Below are 17,879 nucleotides of genomic sequence, written 5' to 3'. Positions count from 1 at the left end.
ATGATTAATACAAATGTTTAATAGTAAACCTTGTTCAGAGAAATAACAATTTAAAATCATTAAAACACAGCCTTGGTCTTAAAGTTGTAGTGTGAAACTTTAGGTGTTTTTTTTGTTATTTTCAATGTTACTATTATGCCTCCGTTTATTGAGGAACATTGACGTATTTCCACCGGCTCTACTCGCCTCGCCACGCAACGCAACGGTTTAAGTAGCCACCAGACAACTACCAGGAGTCTGGTGTAAAGTCAGTAGTCACTCGTTTGTGTGTGTGTGTCGCGTATAAAACAAAGTCACCACAGTTTCACGCAGCCGCGCAGTGATGACTCCGCCTACGTTGAGTGCTTACTTTTTTTGTAGTGGAGATTCAACCTAAACCGTGCCGTGTCATGCTGTGCCGAGGTGAGTAGAGCCAGTGGAAACCCGCCATATGTAACACTATCTTTCATCTGAAAACCGGCTCTGTCAAGCAATACTATCAGACCTGACTAAGGAGTGGGTTTGTTTGTACAGTAGCAGTGCAGGTCATTTATCCCAAACTGCTGAACAACCAGGTTTTTGAGCCATATAATATACTTCAATACCTTTACTCACTGTAGTAGTGTGATGTTGTGTCCGTCTGTCTTGACATGAAACAAATAACTTTCTGTGCGTGTAGCCTTGGATGCATCTAAGTACTGAAAAACAGAGAGAGTCATGTGGCGCTGACTTAGTATCGTGTGAACCCATCTGACAGTGTTCTGAATGTGCTGGACTTCAGTGTTGACTCACCCTCTCGTCCTCCTCCCTCTCGCTCCAGGCTTCGAATGTGTCTTCTGCAACTTTGTGTGCAAGACGCGCAGCATGTACGAGCGGCACCTCCAGATCCACCTCATCACGCGAATGTTTGAGTGCGACGTCTGTCACAAGTTCCTCAAGACACCCGAGCAGCTGCTGGAGCACAAGAAGTGCCACACCGTCCCCTCCGGAGGGCTCAAGTAAGGAAAGCAAGTACAGACAGAGGTTCCTAACTCCGCCCACCCTGCCCCCTCCCTCACCTGATCAACTCATTGCGCTCAAGAACATACATACAGTACATTTACATTCATGCAGTGATACCACAGGTGTGTGTTAAAGAATATTTTTTAGATATATTAATTAATTGGAAATATTAATTGATGATAACAATAAACCAACTACAAATATTTATTTTTTTACATACACACAGAATGATTTGGTATAAATATGCATAATTTAATATAGATAGAATATAGATAGATAGACCAACATAAAACTGCGGTCAGAAATATTTCCAATATGTCGATACAGTGCTTTTTTTCCTTATACCCCAAATTGTAATATCCATATAAATGACACGAGTTGACCTTCATTAACAAGATAAACACACAGGATCAGTGTGAATATTATTCCAACTGTCTCCCAAATCAGTTAACCTCATTCTAATGTTCATTATCTGCAGCCAGAAAATGAAGTGATACAAGCTGTACTCGCACTTGCAGTATCTCCAATCTCCGGGCAAGTGTATCTAGTTATGAGACAGGAGTCTGTGGGTCTGCAGTGGCTGTTCTGAACATAAGGGCGAGTGGAGAATGAGATGGAAATGGGCTTCCCCCTCAGGGTCTGTTGTTCTTCTGCCCACAGCAAAACAGCTGTGCCAACAGAAAATATCTGAAACCTGCATTCGAGAAAGTGATTTTTCCACTGAATACAGATCGTCTGTGTACTTAACTGTGCATTTTGCTGGCATGATTACATAAGCTGTAATATCATACACATTTATAAGATCATAGGCTGGACACACAGCCAGTGTGCGGTTTGCAATCACCAAATCAAGGGCAGGGCAAACTAATTCAATAACTATATTTCACAATATCATTTTCTTATCTAATCTAATCAATATAACAGAGTTTCAGATATCAATATCATGTTTGTGCATCGTGCAAACACTTTGAGATGCAGCATATGATTTGCTTTGAACGATTTGCCTCAAGTTTGTGAAATGTTTCTGTGTTTAACAGGTGTTTGCTCTTTTCTGTCTGTAAAGAAACAAACGGAAATCGGAAATTTAATGGACTGAATTACATTGTTGCTTGTATTGCCCAGCCCTAACCAAACCTAACTCACACTAAAGATTGTATCCCAACTACCCGTGCAGTGCCAACATACACATTACGGACAAAAGTATTTGGCCACACATGTTGAATTCAGTCGTATCTCCAACGACTATAAGTCTCTAAGGACTATAAAGGACCTTAAAGACCTGGTTTGACGAGTTTGGTGTGGAAGAACTTAACTGGCCCACACAGACTGGACCTCAACCCCACCGAGCAAAACGATACAGTAAAATAATGCGATTATTATGATTGATTGATTTCTTTTTTAGTATGTTACAAATAAACTAATTGACGTTTCACTCCACTAGATGATGCCAAGTGTTCACTGTCACTAGAGCTGTTGTGAGTATAATGCAATATTGTGACACTCTCGGATTGTGGTGTTTCTGCCGATTCCCACTCTGAACTGGAACAGAAATCGTGAGCCAGTGCTTCTCGTCCAACATCGGTGCCTGACCTTCTGAATGCTCTATAGACTGAATGGGCACTAATATCCATAGAAAAAGGGTAGATGCTGTTAAAGCTGCAAAAGAGAGACCAACTCTATATTAAAGTACTGTATATGTATTTGAATATGTCATTACTGTCCCTTATAAAGGTCAGGCATCCAAATACTTTTGTCCATATAGTGTATGTGTATGCACCTGCACTGTCAACTTTAAGCAGCCTTACTTTTTTAAATATTGACAGTATTGAAGCTCTGACATGCTTCCCTCTCCCTCTCCCTCTCCATCCTCCAGACCCACAGGAGCCTTTGTTGTACTATTTCAGGTCTGTTGAGCTAATGTAAGGCCCATCTGTTGACCTTGACATCCACAGCACTGACTGATAATGTTTAAGTCTAGTCACAGTAATGTATTCTAACATTCAGGTTGACATTTTGGATGAAAAGCTTCTATACATAAAAAAAAAAAAAAAAAAAAACATTTACCTCAGAGTTCAATCACAAATGTAGGGCATTTTGTTTAAGTTCATATCAAGTCACACAAAACCATTTTTAGTTTTTTTGTGTCCGACTCATTTCCAATCTGTGCATGTGCAGAACCATCGAGTATCATTATGATTACCACCTCACCCTGTCATAAACAAAGTGTTCCACATCTTTTTTCTGTGCCGTCATCCGTGGAGTTAGGATGATCTCAACATTGTTATTATGTCTAGAGATGGTAGCATGTCACTGAGTGTAAATGGAGACGCTGCCGACAAAGTTACACTTCTGTTACACAAAAACGTTGTGGATTAGCAAACACACAAGAAGCCCCTTCGCAGCATCTTTTAGTCATTAAATTGAGGACTTGCTGCTAGCTGTAGTGTGACTGAGTAAAATGTGAAGGAGTTTTTGTAACACGTTAAAAATGTTTCTTCTGTCTGGTGCCAGTGTTTTTGAAGCCAGATTGATTTCTGTAAGCCAGCATTCAAAAGAGAAATAAACGGGTCGTGGCTATTTTAGATTCTCATCATTCAGCGGAGGGAAAAAAAATAAAATGACAAAAAGACAAAACAGGAAGAGCTGAGCTTTATATTTAGCTTAATCAATATATCGACATTAATTCAAGATTGTTCAGTCTTTAAGAACTGAACAATTACTTGTTCTCAAATCAAAATCACAATTTGAAACTAAAGCAATTTAGCATATTTTAAAAATAATCATCCGATGAAATGATAATGAAAATAATTAATATGGGGGAATCATATATTTTAATTCTCATGTCATGTAGTAAAGGTCCAACTTGTTTTAAGTCTTTGAATCAAATTGTTCAGCTTTTAATTTTTGTAAACCACGCACATATTTACTCACAAAAGCAGAACGATTTAGACAAATTGAATAAAAAAATATAAATGGATATTCACTCAAGGCAAATGACCTACATTTCCCGACCTTCCAGTCCAGTCCACGATATTTGTCCCAGTGCAGTGTGTACATACGTACAGTATACACCTGATCAATGTGAAGTGTTTGCATATATGTAGGAGTGTGTAGAAAGGAAGAGAGGGCCTTGATCATTTCGAGGTTTTTCTGAGGTGATTCTGTTCTGCAGGGTTTGTGAAGCGCTTTGGGGCCCAGAGCAGATGAAAGGTGCTATTTAAATGTAAGTGCCACTCCATTCCTTCATTTCCCCTCATGTCCTACTGCTTCACTCCTTTCTTCAGCCTGTCAATCTCCCTCCCTCCCTCTACCACACACACACACACACATACCTGATCACCTCAACTCTCCGATCATTAAGCTGCCACACATACCACCATGAACACATAATACTGTACATGATACACATTTTTCCTTTATCTCTCCTTCTCCTCTTCATCACTTTGTGTTACTAAATTTCAAGTTGTGTCAGGTGACTTTGAACGCACACTTTGCCAACGATTGTCTTCTGCCTTTGTGTGTTTTTGTGCGTCCCCCCCACCCACCCCCCACTTTTGTTGCGCTTCCCAGGTGCCCTTTCTGCATCTACTCCACCAATCGTCCAGCGGCCATGGAGTGCCACCTTAAGACGCACTGTAAGATGGAGTACCGCTGCCGCATCTGTCAGGGACTGTGGCCCGACCAGGCCTCATTGGAGGCCCACATGCGCGGTCACCGCCTGGGCAACCACTACAAGTGTGAGCAGTGTGGCTACTTGTCCAAGACGGCCAATAAGCTGATCGAGCATGTGCGTGTGCACACGGGTGAGCGGCCCTTCCACTGTGACCGCTGCTCTTACAGCTGCAAGCGCAAGGATAACCTCAACCTGCACAAGAAGCTGAAGCACGCGCCGCGCCAGACTTTTGGCTGCCAAGAGTGCCCTTTCACCACCACACACCCTTTTGTCTTCAGCCGCCACCTCAAGAAACACCAGAGCGGGGGAGCGGGGGGAATAGATGAAGGCTTAGCGGGAGGGGAAGAGGAAGATGATGAGGAGGAGCTGCCTTTCAAGGGAACATCGCCAGGGGGCTTGTCATTGCGGAAGAGTGAGGAGAAGTTCCTGTTCAGTGGAGGAGGAGGAGGAGGAGGAGGAGGAAGCAGTGGAGGGAGTGGGAGTAACAGCCCCCTCATGAGTCTAACGGCGTCCCAGGCTCTCCAGTCGGTTGCTCTGTCAGTCACACTGGGCAAGTCCAACCAGCTGGACGCCAAAGGCCCTCTGTACTGTTGGGCCAGAACCAATGGCGGCAGCGGTGACACCACCAGGAGCCCCGAGAGTTCGCTCCTCGTCCCCTCCTCCCACCACATGTTGGAGCAGTACAGGAACTGTGACCCAACGCACCTGATCCCCCTCACCACCCTGTTCACCCACCACAGCCGCTTCACATTCCACTCGCACCTCCACTCCAGATGGCGGCCCGCCACGTCTCCTCTCCTCTTCTCCTCCAACTCGGCCTCCCCCTCCCGCTCTCCCCGTTCACCTGCCTCCCACAAACACTCCTTCCTGGCCTACCTGGGACTGATGGAGAGGGCCAAGACTGTTTGACCTCGCCACCTCACTCTTTCCCTCACTCCTCGGACAGTGGTGTTGAATGACTCTTGACCACTGCAGTGGGAGCAACATTTTTTTCCAATCAGACCAGCAGAATAAGCTGGACCAGACTAACGTATTGAAGAAAATAATAAAAAAAAAAATTTATAAGAGAAAAAGGCTGTACATGCTAAAAAAATGCATTTATATCGAAAAGCTGCTTTTCTTATCAGTTCTATCAATTGAATTATTACTACTTCAGCTACTACTCTCTATTACCTTTTATTTTCTGTTTTTAAAAGTCTGAATGACCTGGACCCAGTTGCATTATCTAAGGAAACTAACGTATCTCAAGTTTTATAGATCTTTTACGTTTGACAAGATAAAAAGACGAAACAAAACTTGCAAGTGCTATATTTTAGTGCATTTTTGTCTCTTGCTATTATGCATCAAAACAGCATGCCTGTTTCTGTGTTTCAACTAGCTTTGACGTCATTAGGAAGCTAAAGTCGAGATATTCTGAAGTGTTAGCGGTGCGACAGAACCAATGAAACGGCATGCTTTTCATTGAAAAAGGCACGTTTCCAAAGCAACGCCTCAAACCACGCAATTACCTTATTTATCAATCTTGTACATAGTTTTGTAGCCCTTTCCCTTCCCATCTTTTTGATTTCTGTTGGTCTTTTGTATAACGGTGAAACCATATTATGCATAGCTGCTGCCTGGTGTCACACTTCTGCCTCAGAGTTGATGTTATTTCAGTGGGTGATTAGAAAATGTTGATAGTTTTCTAAAGCTGTGATAATGTAAATATTTAAATATGTCCAAAGTGACCTATCATGAGAAGAGAGAGATTTTATTTCCAACAATTTCAATTTGAACAAAAATACATAGTTAAGTGAAATGACGGGACGTAAATTCATGACTTCTGAGACCAAGTGGATATCAGCGCAGTTTGATATGCAGAACTATGTATCGCGCACCTATACTTAGAAGAGATATGAGATAACTGTTTTGTGGAGGTGACCTGCTCTGGGTTAGCGAGCTACCCACAGCCAGGGTCGCCACAGGCCGATTCAATGGTGCTTTTTGGAGCTTTTTGTAATTTTTGTGTACAAAAAAGAGAAAAAAAAAACCTGTTCCAAAATGACTTGAATGAATGTATTTTTGTTGATGTACATGGAAAAAGAAGCGATACAGAAGTGTGAAGAGGGATTTCTTCTGTGCTGGTAAAGGCGGGAAAGTTAGTGTGTTTGGTGGCCTTCTGTGTCCATTTCTTTAGTTTTTGTTCCTTTTTGGGGTTTCTTTTGACTTGTTTTTTGTTTTGTTTTTTTAACTGAGCCTTTTACGTCATAAAACATTTTTTTACTAACATTCATAGAGCACCAGTTGGGGCGGGAAAAGCTCCTTTAGGTGCAATAATGAAGCAAAGCCATTCACCTGTACAGCATCATGTTCAATGGCACTGGATTGTTTTTAGGCTGGCTGACATGGTACTGTTCTATTAGCCTCCCCTCCCTCCTGTCAAACTTTTGGAAGTTTTAATTGCACTTAATGGAGTTACACTTCAAGCCAAAAGCACTTATAAAAAAAAAGGAAAATAAAAAAGTGCAAACTTAGATCCACTATCATGTAAAGTGGGAGCATTAGTTGCTGGAAATGACTCAGTCACCACCATCATCATCATCGTCGTCATCCCTTAGTTTCACATTTATTTCAGTGCTAAAGGGTCTGCGTCCCTACGGAGCTGAGAAGCCGTTAGAAGACATTAGCAAAGAATCGAGGAACAGAGCGTTTACGGAGCCAAACTCGCCTCAAAAGTCCAATAATCCTGAATAAAGTCAGATTTCATGTTGTAAGTTATAAGTCACAAGTCAAACCAAGAGAAAAACGCCATTTGCAAATCTGTGCCACTGAGGCTCTTTTTTCCCCCCCCCTCCGCTGACCCTTGGGGGAGCCGGGGGGGAGAAAGTAAATTAATACAAATTGCATGAATTAGACAGTAGAGGTTAAGCTCTCCCTGGGAACTTAAAGTCCCAGGCTAAATTGTGATAGCCAATTTTGCACAGTGCTGCACTTTTTCATGATGAGAATATGTATTTATCCATGAAATGCTCAAAAATGTTTGAGGAGATGTGGCAGTACAAGCATTTTATTATTGAAAAAGCTTTACCCGTTATTGACCGCGCTTGTGTTCCTAAGTGTTCTTCAAGCTAAAATCCCTTATTTGTAAAGGGGGCGTGTTTTTTTTTTTTTTTGTTATTTTCCTTTGTTGTTTCCTTTTTGCCTGTTTTTATTCATTGCATTTTCTTATGATGAATCATTGTTGCTTTTTGCTTCTTTCTCTTTTTTTTGTTTTGTTTTTCTACTTAAATGTCAGAACGAAAAATGTTGATTGGACAGAAAACACGAATTGTCAAGACCAAAATGTAAGTCGCCGCGGGATGTGATGTTAGGATTGAATCCGTCACCGCCTGCTCTGGAGCGATGCCTTGATTGTCTCCCTGTTTTACACTGTTTGTTTGTTTGTTTGTTTGTTCCTTTCTGCTCTGTCGATGCCTGGCATGCTGTCTCTGGAGTGAAAGGAGCATCCCTCCAACACACACACACACACACACTCTCTCCATGTACTATCTATGTTATCTTTTATACTCTAGTGCCACTTGGTGGAAGGAAACCACCTGAGACTTCTGAGAATAAGTCAAACTAATTGTCAGGGTCCAAAAGATAGAGAGGAAAAAAAGAAGAATGTGTCCACTGGACACTTTTTCTTTTTTTAAATGTCTGCCTTTTAATACATAATCATGAATGGCTGCACTTCTTTTTGTCTCCATAGTTTGAGTGTAATGTTAAAAAAAGGCAACACAGGGCTCGATCCATTTAAAAAAAAAAAAAAAACAGTATTCTAAAGCACTTACTTTGTTTATTTTGCCCAAATGTACGCAGCACAGTAACTTTTTTTGTTTAGTTTTCTCCTTTAAAAAAGCTTGACTACCTTCTTGGCACTTCAGAGTATGCATGACATTGCCCTTGCTCTCGTTCTTTAGCACTTCATTGTGTTTAAAACTAACTCCCTTGGTTGCGTTTAGCCTGCACTCTCCTACAATCACTTAGCTTTACGTTCGGCTGTATTTTATGATCAGAAAAAGGCTCAACGATCTTATCTTTTTGGCACTCGGTAAACATTGGTATGTGCTGTATAAAGCTTTTTTTTATTACTCCATTGTTAAGGCTGTACAGGGTTGTGATGATAACTGGTAAATAGATCATTTGTACTTTTGGTTTTGTATTTGTTTGGCATTATTTTATGTTCAACTTGCCAGATCTAAATGTAACAGGATTTGAAAGTAAAGCTTACATCAGATATTACGTCAGTTCTCCGTCTTTTCTTTGTCATTTACGTCAGTGTCGCTCCTTCAGTGTGATGAATTATCAAGTATACGAGACAATAATATGAGCCACGTACTGTACGTGTTAATATAATATACACACACACACACAGTGTGACAATTATAGTCCAATAAATAACTATACACAATAATACTGTTGATATCAGACGACTGTGTCTCAAATTAACAAATGTTTTGTCTGTATATTAGTCATTACATATTTAATAATTAAATTAAATATTACGGTCCATTTTTATATGTATATACATATATATGTATATGTGTATATATATATATACATGTATATGTATATATATATGTATATATATATATACATATATGTATATACATATATATGTATATGTATATATATGTATATATATATACATTTATATATATACATATACATATATATGTATATATATATATACATATATATGTATATATGTGTGTGTGTATGTATAAATATATATATATGTATACGTATGTATATAATTGTCTTTTCCAGCTGTTACACAGATGTTTTATATCATTTTAAGTTTAATGTCTTTTGGATTCATTGTAGATATAAATTATTTTTTTTTTTACATTTTACAGATAAAATAAAAATAATTCTTAATTGGTCTTTTGGAGAGAAAACTATAACTTAATCTTAGTATCATATTGACAAATTAAGCAAAGCATCAACTTAATTCTTGGCTTCGTAATGAGTCGTCTGGCAGAACCATGTTATTAATAACTATAGTGATGTGGTTTGTTCATTTGACTGAACCTTCAATGTCCATCATAGTGTATTTGTGATGAAGACAATGAGATAGAATAGAATAGAATAGCCTTTTATTGTCATTATGCAGGTAAAGGCACAACAAAATTGGGGAGGCTTCTCTGTAGCTGTGAAAAAAAATAAAATAAAACCTAAATATGACATAAGATAAATAAATGAGAGTTCAATCTGGTGATGCTGTTGCAGGTAAAAGCTCAGACATAAGATGGTTCTGTCAGATAATTCATATTTTTTTTTAACACTGTTAACAGCACAATTTCATACAGACTAGATGATATAAATTGGAAAAAAAAAATTGGATTTCCATATGACTGCTTTTGTTTTACAGCCAACTAAACATTTGTAATGTCTGAGGCAGTAAATGCTCTGTGTTTATATACTTTAACACTTTTCTAGTCTTGATGCCATTCACACCCATTCACTCACACATACTGTGCATCTATGTGCAGCACATTTTCACTCACGTTCACACGCTGCCACCACAGACGTCAGGAGCAACGTGGGGGTTAAGTGTCTTGCCCAAGGACACATGCAGACTACGGGAGCCGGCAATAGCACCCACAACCTTCACGTTTAAAAGACGACTTACTCAAATATTAACAACCAAATGCTGTCGGAGTCTGATGACACTGAGCTACTACAATCTGCAGGACAAAGACCAGGAGCCTCGTGGTGCGATGGTTTTCTTCCTCCCTTACCGTCTAATCAGGAATACGAGTCAGTGAGACTCTGAGATTTAAAACCGTGTGATCGATGGATGAGAAAATCAGAGAAGAGCAGGTATCATTCAGCACTTAAGCAGCAGCACTGATCAGCTTTGAGAGACATGGCATCGTCTAATTTATAACAGGAGCCTGCCATCATAATAATAAGAAATAGGATCTGTCACGGTGTGGAGCTGGTGTTTTTATTAGACCGATGGGAGGTCTCTGTCCCTCTCCTTTCTGTGTCGTCGTAATGAAAGTTACAGCACGTTCTCGCCCAGCCAAAGGTTGGCTCTGCCTAATGAAAACAGATGAAGCAGAGATAAAGTGTTTGCTGACATTAAGGGACTCATTTATCACCGTTAGCCCTGGAGCTATAGAACACCTTGGTCTGGAGCTCTCTCCTTTAACAGGCCCTGCCTCACAGCAGCGCCCCGGCGGCACGCTGCAGCCTTCCATCCACAGGAACACCCTCCATCTTTACCTCCATTTCCGTTTCATTTTTTCCCCCCATTGTGATCAGATAATGTTCCTCACACACACACACACTGTCTCTTTGAAGAGGAGCCTTATCAAATCTTTGGGTTTGGCAGAACTTGGACCTCCATGTTGACCCATGTGGGTTTAACAGCTGAATTTCTCCTGCGTTTTCATCTCAGTGCTCATCTTGTCTGTGTATTAATGAATCTTTTCGTCTGTGTTTAAAGCTGCTTAATTAAGTTCAAAGCAGCGCTCGGGGCACCGTGCGCCTGCTCAGCTGACCTCCCTGCGAGTGGAAGTGTTGATTAGGAAGTGAAGAGACATGCAGGCACTGCAGGGGACGGCTATTGATTGAAGGGATAGAGAACCTCATTTGGATTTGGTGATTGGAATATCACACTGTACGCGGCAGATGTTTTTCTTCATTTGCTGAATAACAATAGCTCTATTCCTGCACTGGCAGTTTGGTGATATTGTCGACTAAGTGAGGAATTTCTGTGATAAGACCAAACGCCGCAGTTTTCCCTCATCCCAATAATAGCCCTTCACCTCGGCCCGAGCTGTCTGCACAATGTCGACCTTTCAACACCACCTCACGAAAGTTGGCCGCTGTCGATCGATAGCGTGTTAGCTTTTTGTTTGTAGGTTCAGGCTGCCTTGGCTTTATTACAGCTGCTGAGAGTCACGGGGGAGTCGTGCACAGCTTTGTGAGAGAGGAGCTCCCTCTTGTTTGCCAAAAGTGTAATCCCGCCGTGACCCGCCATGACCCTGCCCTGAGAGGAAAGCTGCTTAGACAGAAGTGCGTGTCTGTGGGAGCTCCCAGCTGCCTGGCCTCTCTCTCTCTCTCTCTCTCTCTCCCTCTCTCTCTCTCTCTCTCTCTCTCCCTCTCTCTCTCTCTCTCCCTCTGTCTCTCTGTCTCTGTTTTTCTCTCTATTTTGCTCACTACGTCTACCTCACACCCTTATTTCTTCCCTCTCTAACTATGTACATCCTTCTACCGCACAGAATCTCTCTTTTTGTCCATCATCTTCTGTTTACCTCTTCTTTCTTCTCCGGGCTTTTCATTTTTCCGTCCTCTGCAGTAAACACACACTTCACTCGGGGTCAGAGCTCCTGAGACCCCTCCCTCTCCATCCACCATCAAGGTTTTAGGTTTGAGAAGGAGTTGGGGCTTTGCTAAGTGGAGACAGATCTCCTATTTATTTACTCCAACAGAGGAAATAAACATACAGAGTTCTGCCATGGACGGCCTTTAGTACGGACCACCGACTGGTGCCCAGGAAAGAGAAAAGAAAGAGAGAAAATGACCTCTGGAATCGATTTGGCTTGTGCTGAAGCCAGGACTAAAACTGCACTGTATGAGGCTCCGCCGAGGCTTGTTGAATTACAAATCATTTCATCTTTGAAAATGTCGAATATGAAATTTATTCCATCCCTAATGGAGTGCAGAAGTTGCACAAGGTTGCCGCGTGCAAAAGTGCAAGCCAAAAACAAGAATTGTTACGGAACAACAACAAGAGCATCAAGAACGGAGGTAAAGCTTTGGAGAGCGGCAGTTCTGCATGTCGCTCAGCACTCACAGTGTTGGTGGGACATGTATTTACATGCAGGGGCACAGTATCGCTGCCTGCCCGCTCCCCTGCTGCGCCAGTTCCCCGTTCTCGAGGGTGAGACGTCACTCGGCGGGGGGTCAGCGGCAATCTGATTCAGGAGGCACCGTGGGAGGCCTTTGGGGGAGGTGGGGGTGGATTACCCACAAGTCTCTGGGCCTGGCATATCCAGACTTAGGGGCAGTCTGAGGCAGCGGGGGGTACAGATCATACCCCCCTGCTGACTGCTGCCTCAAATATAAAGCGACCGCTTGGCCACTCCGACTGGATGACAAACATGTTAAGGAGGAGAAGGAGGAGCAGAGGGAGAGCAGCCACACTTAAACATCACCATGTCATCGTCATCATCGTCATCATGCCAAACGCCCCTGTTATTAGCTCCCACTGTTTCCATGGCTTTCTACGGACAGACATCAGCCATAGGTTTACTTACAGACGCGGTTTCTATGGGTAACAGTTGTTGCTGCACTTCATTCACAACTCCCGTGACACTGAACCTAAAGATATCACCACCGCCTACTGTTTTCCTCACAAGCCAAACCTCCGCCGCTCAAATACAGAACACTAGGTGTTCACACACACTCCTTTTTTCTTTCTTTCTTTCTTTTGTCTGCAGTGATTTCAATGATTTGGGTCTGCAGAGATTTGACGCGAGGAGGTTTAGCGGGAGGGCTTAACTGAATAGTCCAAGGTCAAGCCCAAACTAATCAGGCTCCTCATTTCCCTGGATGGAGTAATGAAGTAGAGCGCTGACCCCCAGCTGGCCCTGAGAATCTGTTGCAGTGAAAACTGACCAATTAGTTCAAAGTAAATGGAAACATTAAAACAGAGCGCTCATTTATTAATGAAGATGTTCCCATTCACCCAAATAACTGCTTCAAAGTCTTTTCTTGGTGTGCTTGTATTTACGGGAAGAGAATGATTTGATGGTTTCTGTCATGACACCTTATATCTGGCGGGATAATAAGCTCCTTTTTAGAATCCTAAAGATGACTCATGCCGAGGGTTGATTACAACCCGGTTAGCTCTCCTAATCATCTCATTCACTTGAGCTTTTAATGATTTCCGTGATTCAATTATCTCTAACTGAATTCCTGTCTTCAATCAATTACAGCCATAGCTGCACACTCATCCATCTTCCAATCAGAGCATCAGGAATCCCTCCATCCATACTCATTTGTGAAGAGAGTAGGTCAAACAAATTAGCATGAGCTCGCATCCATCCATGTCTATTCATCCTTTCCACATTTTCTAACCTTTCCTGTTACTTTTACTTTGTGACTGGGGGGGTGTGGTGTGGCGTGGTGACCCCTCCCCCCCAAGTTTGTTTGACTCATCATTGCATCATGTGTCCTCAACACGATAGGCTGTTGTTATATTGTTTAAAGGCGACATAGAATGCTTGTATCACACATATATGTTAGTTATGGAGGTCTACTTACATATATTAACTTGTTTTCATGATTAAAAACCTCCTAATCGCTGCAAACGAGCCGATCAAAATATCTCCTCACTGACGCTCTCGTCAGCCGCGCTGTTTCAGACCAAAACCACACCCCCAGAACGTGGACTGTGTTGTGATTGGCCAGCCAACGAGAGCTTTCCTACTGTCCTGTGATTGGCCAGGTACCTGGAAGTGACGTAATAGATAGGCCAGCTCTCAGATACACAGCTCCCCCTCTGGCACGGTGGATGCTCTGCATCTCAGCAGCTACAACGAGAGTAGTTCTTCTTCTTCTGCAGTTGAATGTACGCAACCGGATGTGCCCCGGACTAGTGCCCGCACCGGGAGGCGCTACGGTGGTGAGAGGAGTGGTGAGGATTTCTGATGACGACATCAAACTACGGAAGTGCCGATCCGCTTCGCAGAGCCCAGGAAAACAATACAACACTATTTTCTCAGCAGTGGCTGAACTGTTTGTTCTGAAACTTTAGGGTTTCATAAACGAGGTAATGACGCAGATACACACACACAAACACAGCGTTAGTTGGAGCTTCCGGTCTATGTCGCCTTTAACTTAATTATTATTAGGAACAATTTGGGTCTAGTTGTTACTCTGATCACACAGCACTGATTAGTGTCCCTTACCTTACCCATAAGTAGTTAATGACTCATTTTAATCTTAAACTTAACCAGTTCTACAGAAATGAGGTTCTGCCTCATCAGAACCCCTTTTGGGTTGTTATCAGAACTACTGAACCCAACAAGGTCCGTATGCCAGAAAAGGTACCAACAAAGGTGCGTACACATTTGTTTTTATATCTTAGACATAATGTATCCCCCCCCCCCCCCCCGACTCTCACAAAATGATTTATTTTATTGAATCAATATTAGAACACACGTTTCACTTTTCTTTCAATAATTTGTTGTGCAAATAACATTTTTGCTTTAGTAATACAAATAACCTCAATATTGCTTCGTGAGAAAGCAATTTTCAAACAAAAATATGAAATGTGTAATTATAACTATAATAGTGTCACTTTTTAAACAATAAATACATTTGGATAACAAAGAATACTTTACCAATATCAATAATTTGCTGTGCAAATAAAACATTTTTGTATTAGCAATACAAATGTTGTCCCCTGCCGATGTTTTGAGACACAACACACAGAGAGGTCTTTGGTGGCATTTTGTCGTCGTGAATCATTGTTCCGTTCGGCTGACGTTGGCTTGTCGTTAGTTTCTGAAACATTGCACAGTTTTCTTTTTGCCTCTGTCAGAAACTTCTCTATTATCCAAACCTTGTCACCAGGGTAGATTTGTTGTGGTACGTCACTTAAATGAGTCCGGCTTACAGCGAGACCAAAAGTTCCACCTGCTAAACTTTAGTTAGGACTCAAAAAAAAAACAGAACTCGCGCCACCCCCCCCGGAAAGTCTCTACGCCCCCCCAGGGGGGCCTGCCCCACTGTTTAAAAAAAGGCTGCCCTAACCATTACGATTAAGTGCCTAACTCTAACCTTAACCCAATTCTTAACCCTTGAAAAGGCCCTTTAAAGTTGTGGGGCCCAGATAAAATGTCCCCACAAAGATAGGTTTGTATGATTTTTGGACCTAACAGAGATATAAATACAAGTACACACACACACACACACTGTTTGGCACCATCTGCTGGAGCCTTGAGAGACACATGTGACAGAAATGGTATTAGGAGAGAACGTGTGTGACAAAGTGAAAGATTAAAACTAGAGGAAGCATTAAGAGAGTGCAACATGAAAGCCGCTCAGTTCCTCACAGTGTCAGTGTCTGGACTCTCTTGAATCCAGGTCTACATGTGGATCACCACCAACATCTAATCATCAAAATCTGTCCTCTTCTTTTTGGAGTTACGCTCCTTACAACTGTTTTAGTTTTTTTTTTAATGACAGAAAACATCACGGCATATTTGACTGATGAAGACAACCTCTTCAGCCAGTTCACAGTCACATTTGAGGAAGATGCAGAAGCACAGAAATGGTTGCCAAGGTGCCCAGAGAGTCATTTAACCCTCATTGGTTGAAAGGGAAGCCGAGGGCAGCGCAGCCTTTACACACGCTGCTCTTTCCATCCCCATTATCTCCTCTGTCTCATCCCCACGTCCGCCAATATGGTTTCCTTGTGGGGGAGGCGGAGCATTCTTTCACATGTAAATACCAAACTGTGCTCTTTCTGCTCACACATACAGGACGGAGCCCAAGATTGGGTTTAATGTCTCAACGCCGCGGCAACTTTCTTTTCAGCAGAATGATTCCAGTGCAGCAGCGACCGCAGAGCAGAGCATTAGGCCCCTGTTGTGGTCACATTTAACAGGATCCAACACAAAGAAGGGCTGCACTCTGGCTGCAGTGGCCTTGTGCAAGCGTCCCGCCATGATGGACTGGAAATGGACAAACGTGTCGGCAGGTCGCAGTCTCATCACTCTGGGCAGCGTCAGTCATGTTAGGCTTGATTGTGAGACAGCACAGCACTATATGCTTCTTTTTTTGGAGGGTGGAGAGTGAGTGTGCATTCCCTGGCACAGTTTTCTACAGAGCTCCCCCTGGAGTAACTGGGGAGTGGCTATCACAACAATTACAATGACAGCTCTTTTCTAAAGTGCACTTGATTTATTTGATTAAGCTAAGATTAATGGGCCTCCCTCGAAGCAGGCCTGGCTGTGATATGCAGCACAGCACAGGGTCTGCGCCTCCACGCGAGCACAGGTACAGTAAATGCTTCCACAGATAATGGAACGGCATGAAATATATGCACGCATCCAAACATGTGTACACATGCACTCACAAATCATCCCTGGGCAGATTTGACAAAGAGCTGAGGCATTGTTTTTGTGTCGTGGTTTTTCAGTGACACACTCAATCCTTCCAGTTGTACATTAGCTTCACAGACGATTACAGCAGAGTACAGTGTTGAATGTCATTCTTTAAAAGGTTAAAAAAATAAAAACACAAAATCAAAGCACAAAACTGTCAGTGTTATAAGAATATGAAACTGACGCTAAACCCTTTTTAAGTATGAGCAGCCCAAACCTTGTTTATTTTACTTAACCTTTATAATAAGTCGCACTGAGGCTAAAACATAGTTTAAACCAGTTTAATTAAGTTAAGTTTTGGGGTAATTGTTAAGACGTTGTTGTAGATTCTTATTCAAGGTGGATACTGGGACTGGGTATGTGGCTTTGGCTTTTTTTAATCTCATTAAAATAACAAGTTTGAAATGGTAAAGTTTGAATTGTCCGGACTCTCGCAGAACTGTTCAGTAAATTACATTAAATGGGAGCACAAAATGTATTACTCTGTATTTATGCAATATCGTGAAAACCTTGTTGTGCAACACTGGTTTCTCATCCACTTTGACATTTATTTTACTTTTTTTTGGAGGTTGTTTTTCAGGGGTTTACATTAATAAGAATCACAACGCCTGCTCATTGGCTCACTTACGTATATCTACTTTAGTGTGAGGTAACTGTACAGTTTTCTATTTGTGCAAGGACCATTTGATGTGTTGTTTTAAAGCAATGCTATAATGATCATATAATTATTAACAATAGCACAACCCTGGAACATGAATGAATGTTTTTGGTAAAAACTGTTACTGTTACCTGTCCTATTGTGTCGAGAGATATCTGCTGTGAAAATGGTTTTATTTAAAACATGCTCGATCATTAGTACATACACTTGCATCCTTGACAGTTTGATAATATATAAAACTTTTATTTTTATAAAATGTAATAATAATATATAATGTATATATATATATATATATATATATAATATATATTTTTTTATAATACATCATTCCAATTTTAATGACAATGATCCCAGAATTTGACAGAAAATAAAATCTGGTGGTGCCTCCAGATGTGTTATATAATACTGTATGTTT

The 17,879-nt window shown here is 41.6% G+C and overlaps 1 protein-coding gene across 3 annotated transcripts in view; it reads left to right on the top strand.

The window, feature by feature from the left end:
• The window catches only part of znf827 (zinc finger protein 827), a 63,108-nt gene extending 54,191 nt beyond the window's left edge, over nucleotides 1–8,917 (top strand). For 2 of the 3 annotated variants that reach the window (XM_058639886.1, XM_058639885.1), the window contains exons 13-14: nucleotides 800–977; nucleotides 4,552–8,917. In XM_058639886.1, coding sequence (XP_058495869.1) covers nucleotides 800–977; nucleotides 4,552–5,563 — 1,190 coding nt within the window. In that variant the 3' untranslated portion in view covers nucleotides 5,564–8,917. Of the gene's footprint in view, nucleotides 1–799; nucleotides 978–4,153; nucleotides 4,205–4,551 lie in introns of all 3 variants that reach the window. The other variant, XM_058639887.1, reaches the window with a different exon arrangement.
• The last annotated feature ends 8,962 nt before the right edge of the window (nucleotides 8,918–17,879 follow it).

Source organism: Solea solea, chromosome 10, assembly GCF_958295425.1.
Source record: "Solea solea chromosome 10, fSolSol10.1, whole genome shotgun sequence".
NCBI classification, from domain to species: Eukaryota; Metazoa; Chordata; class Actinopteri; order Pleuronectiformes; family Soleidae; genus Solea; species Solea solea.
This window is presented reverse-complemented; position numbering and strand designations above follow the sequence as displayed.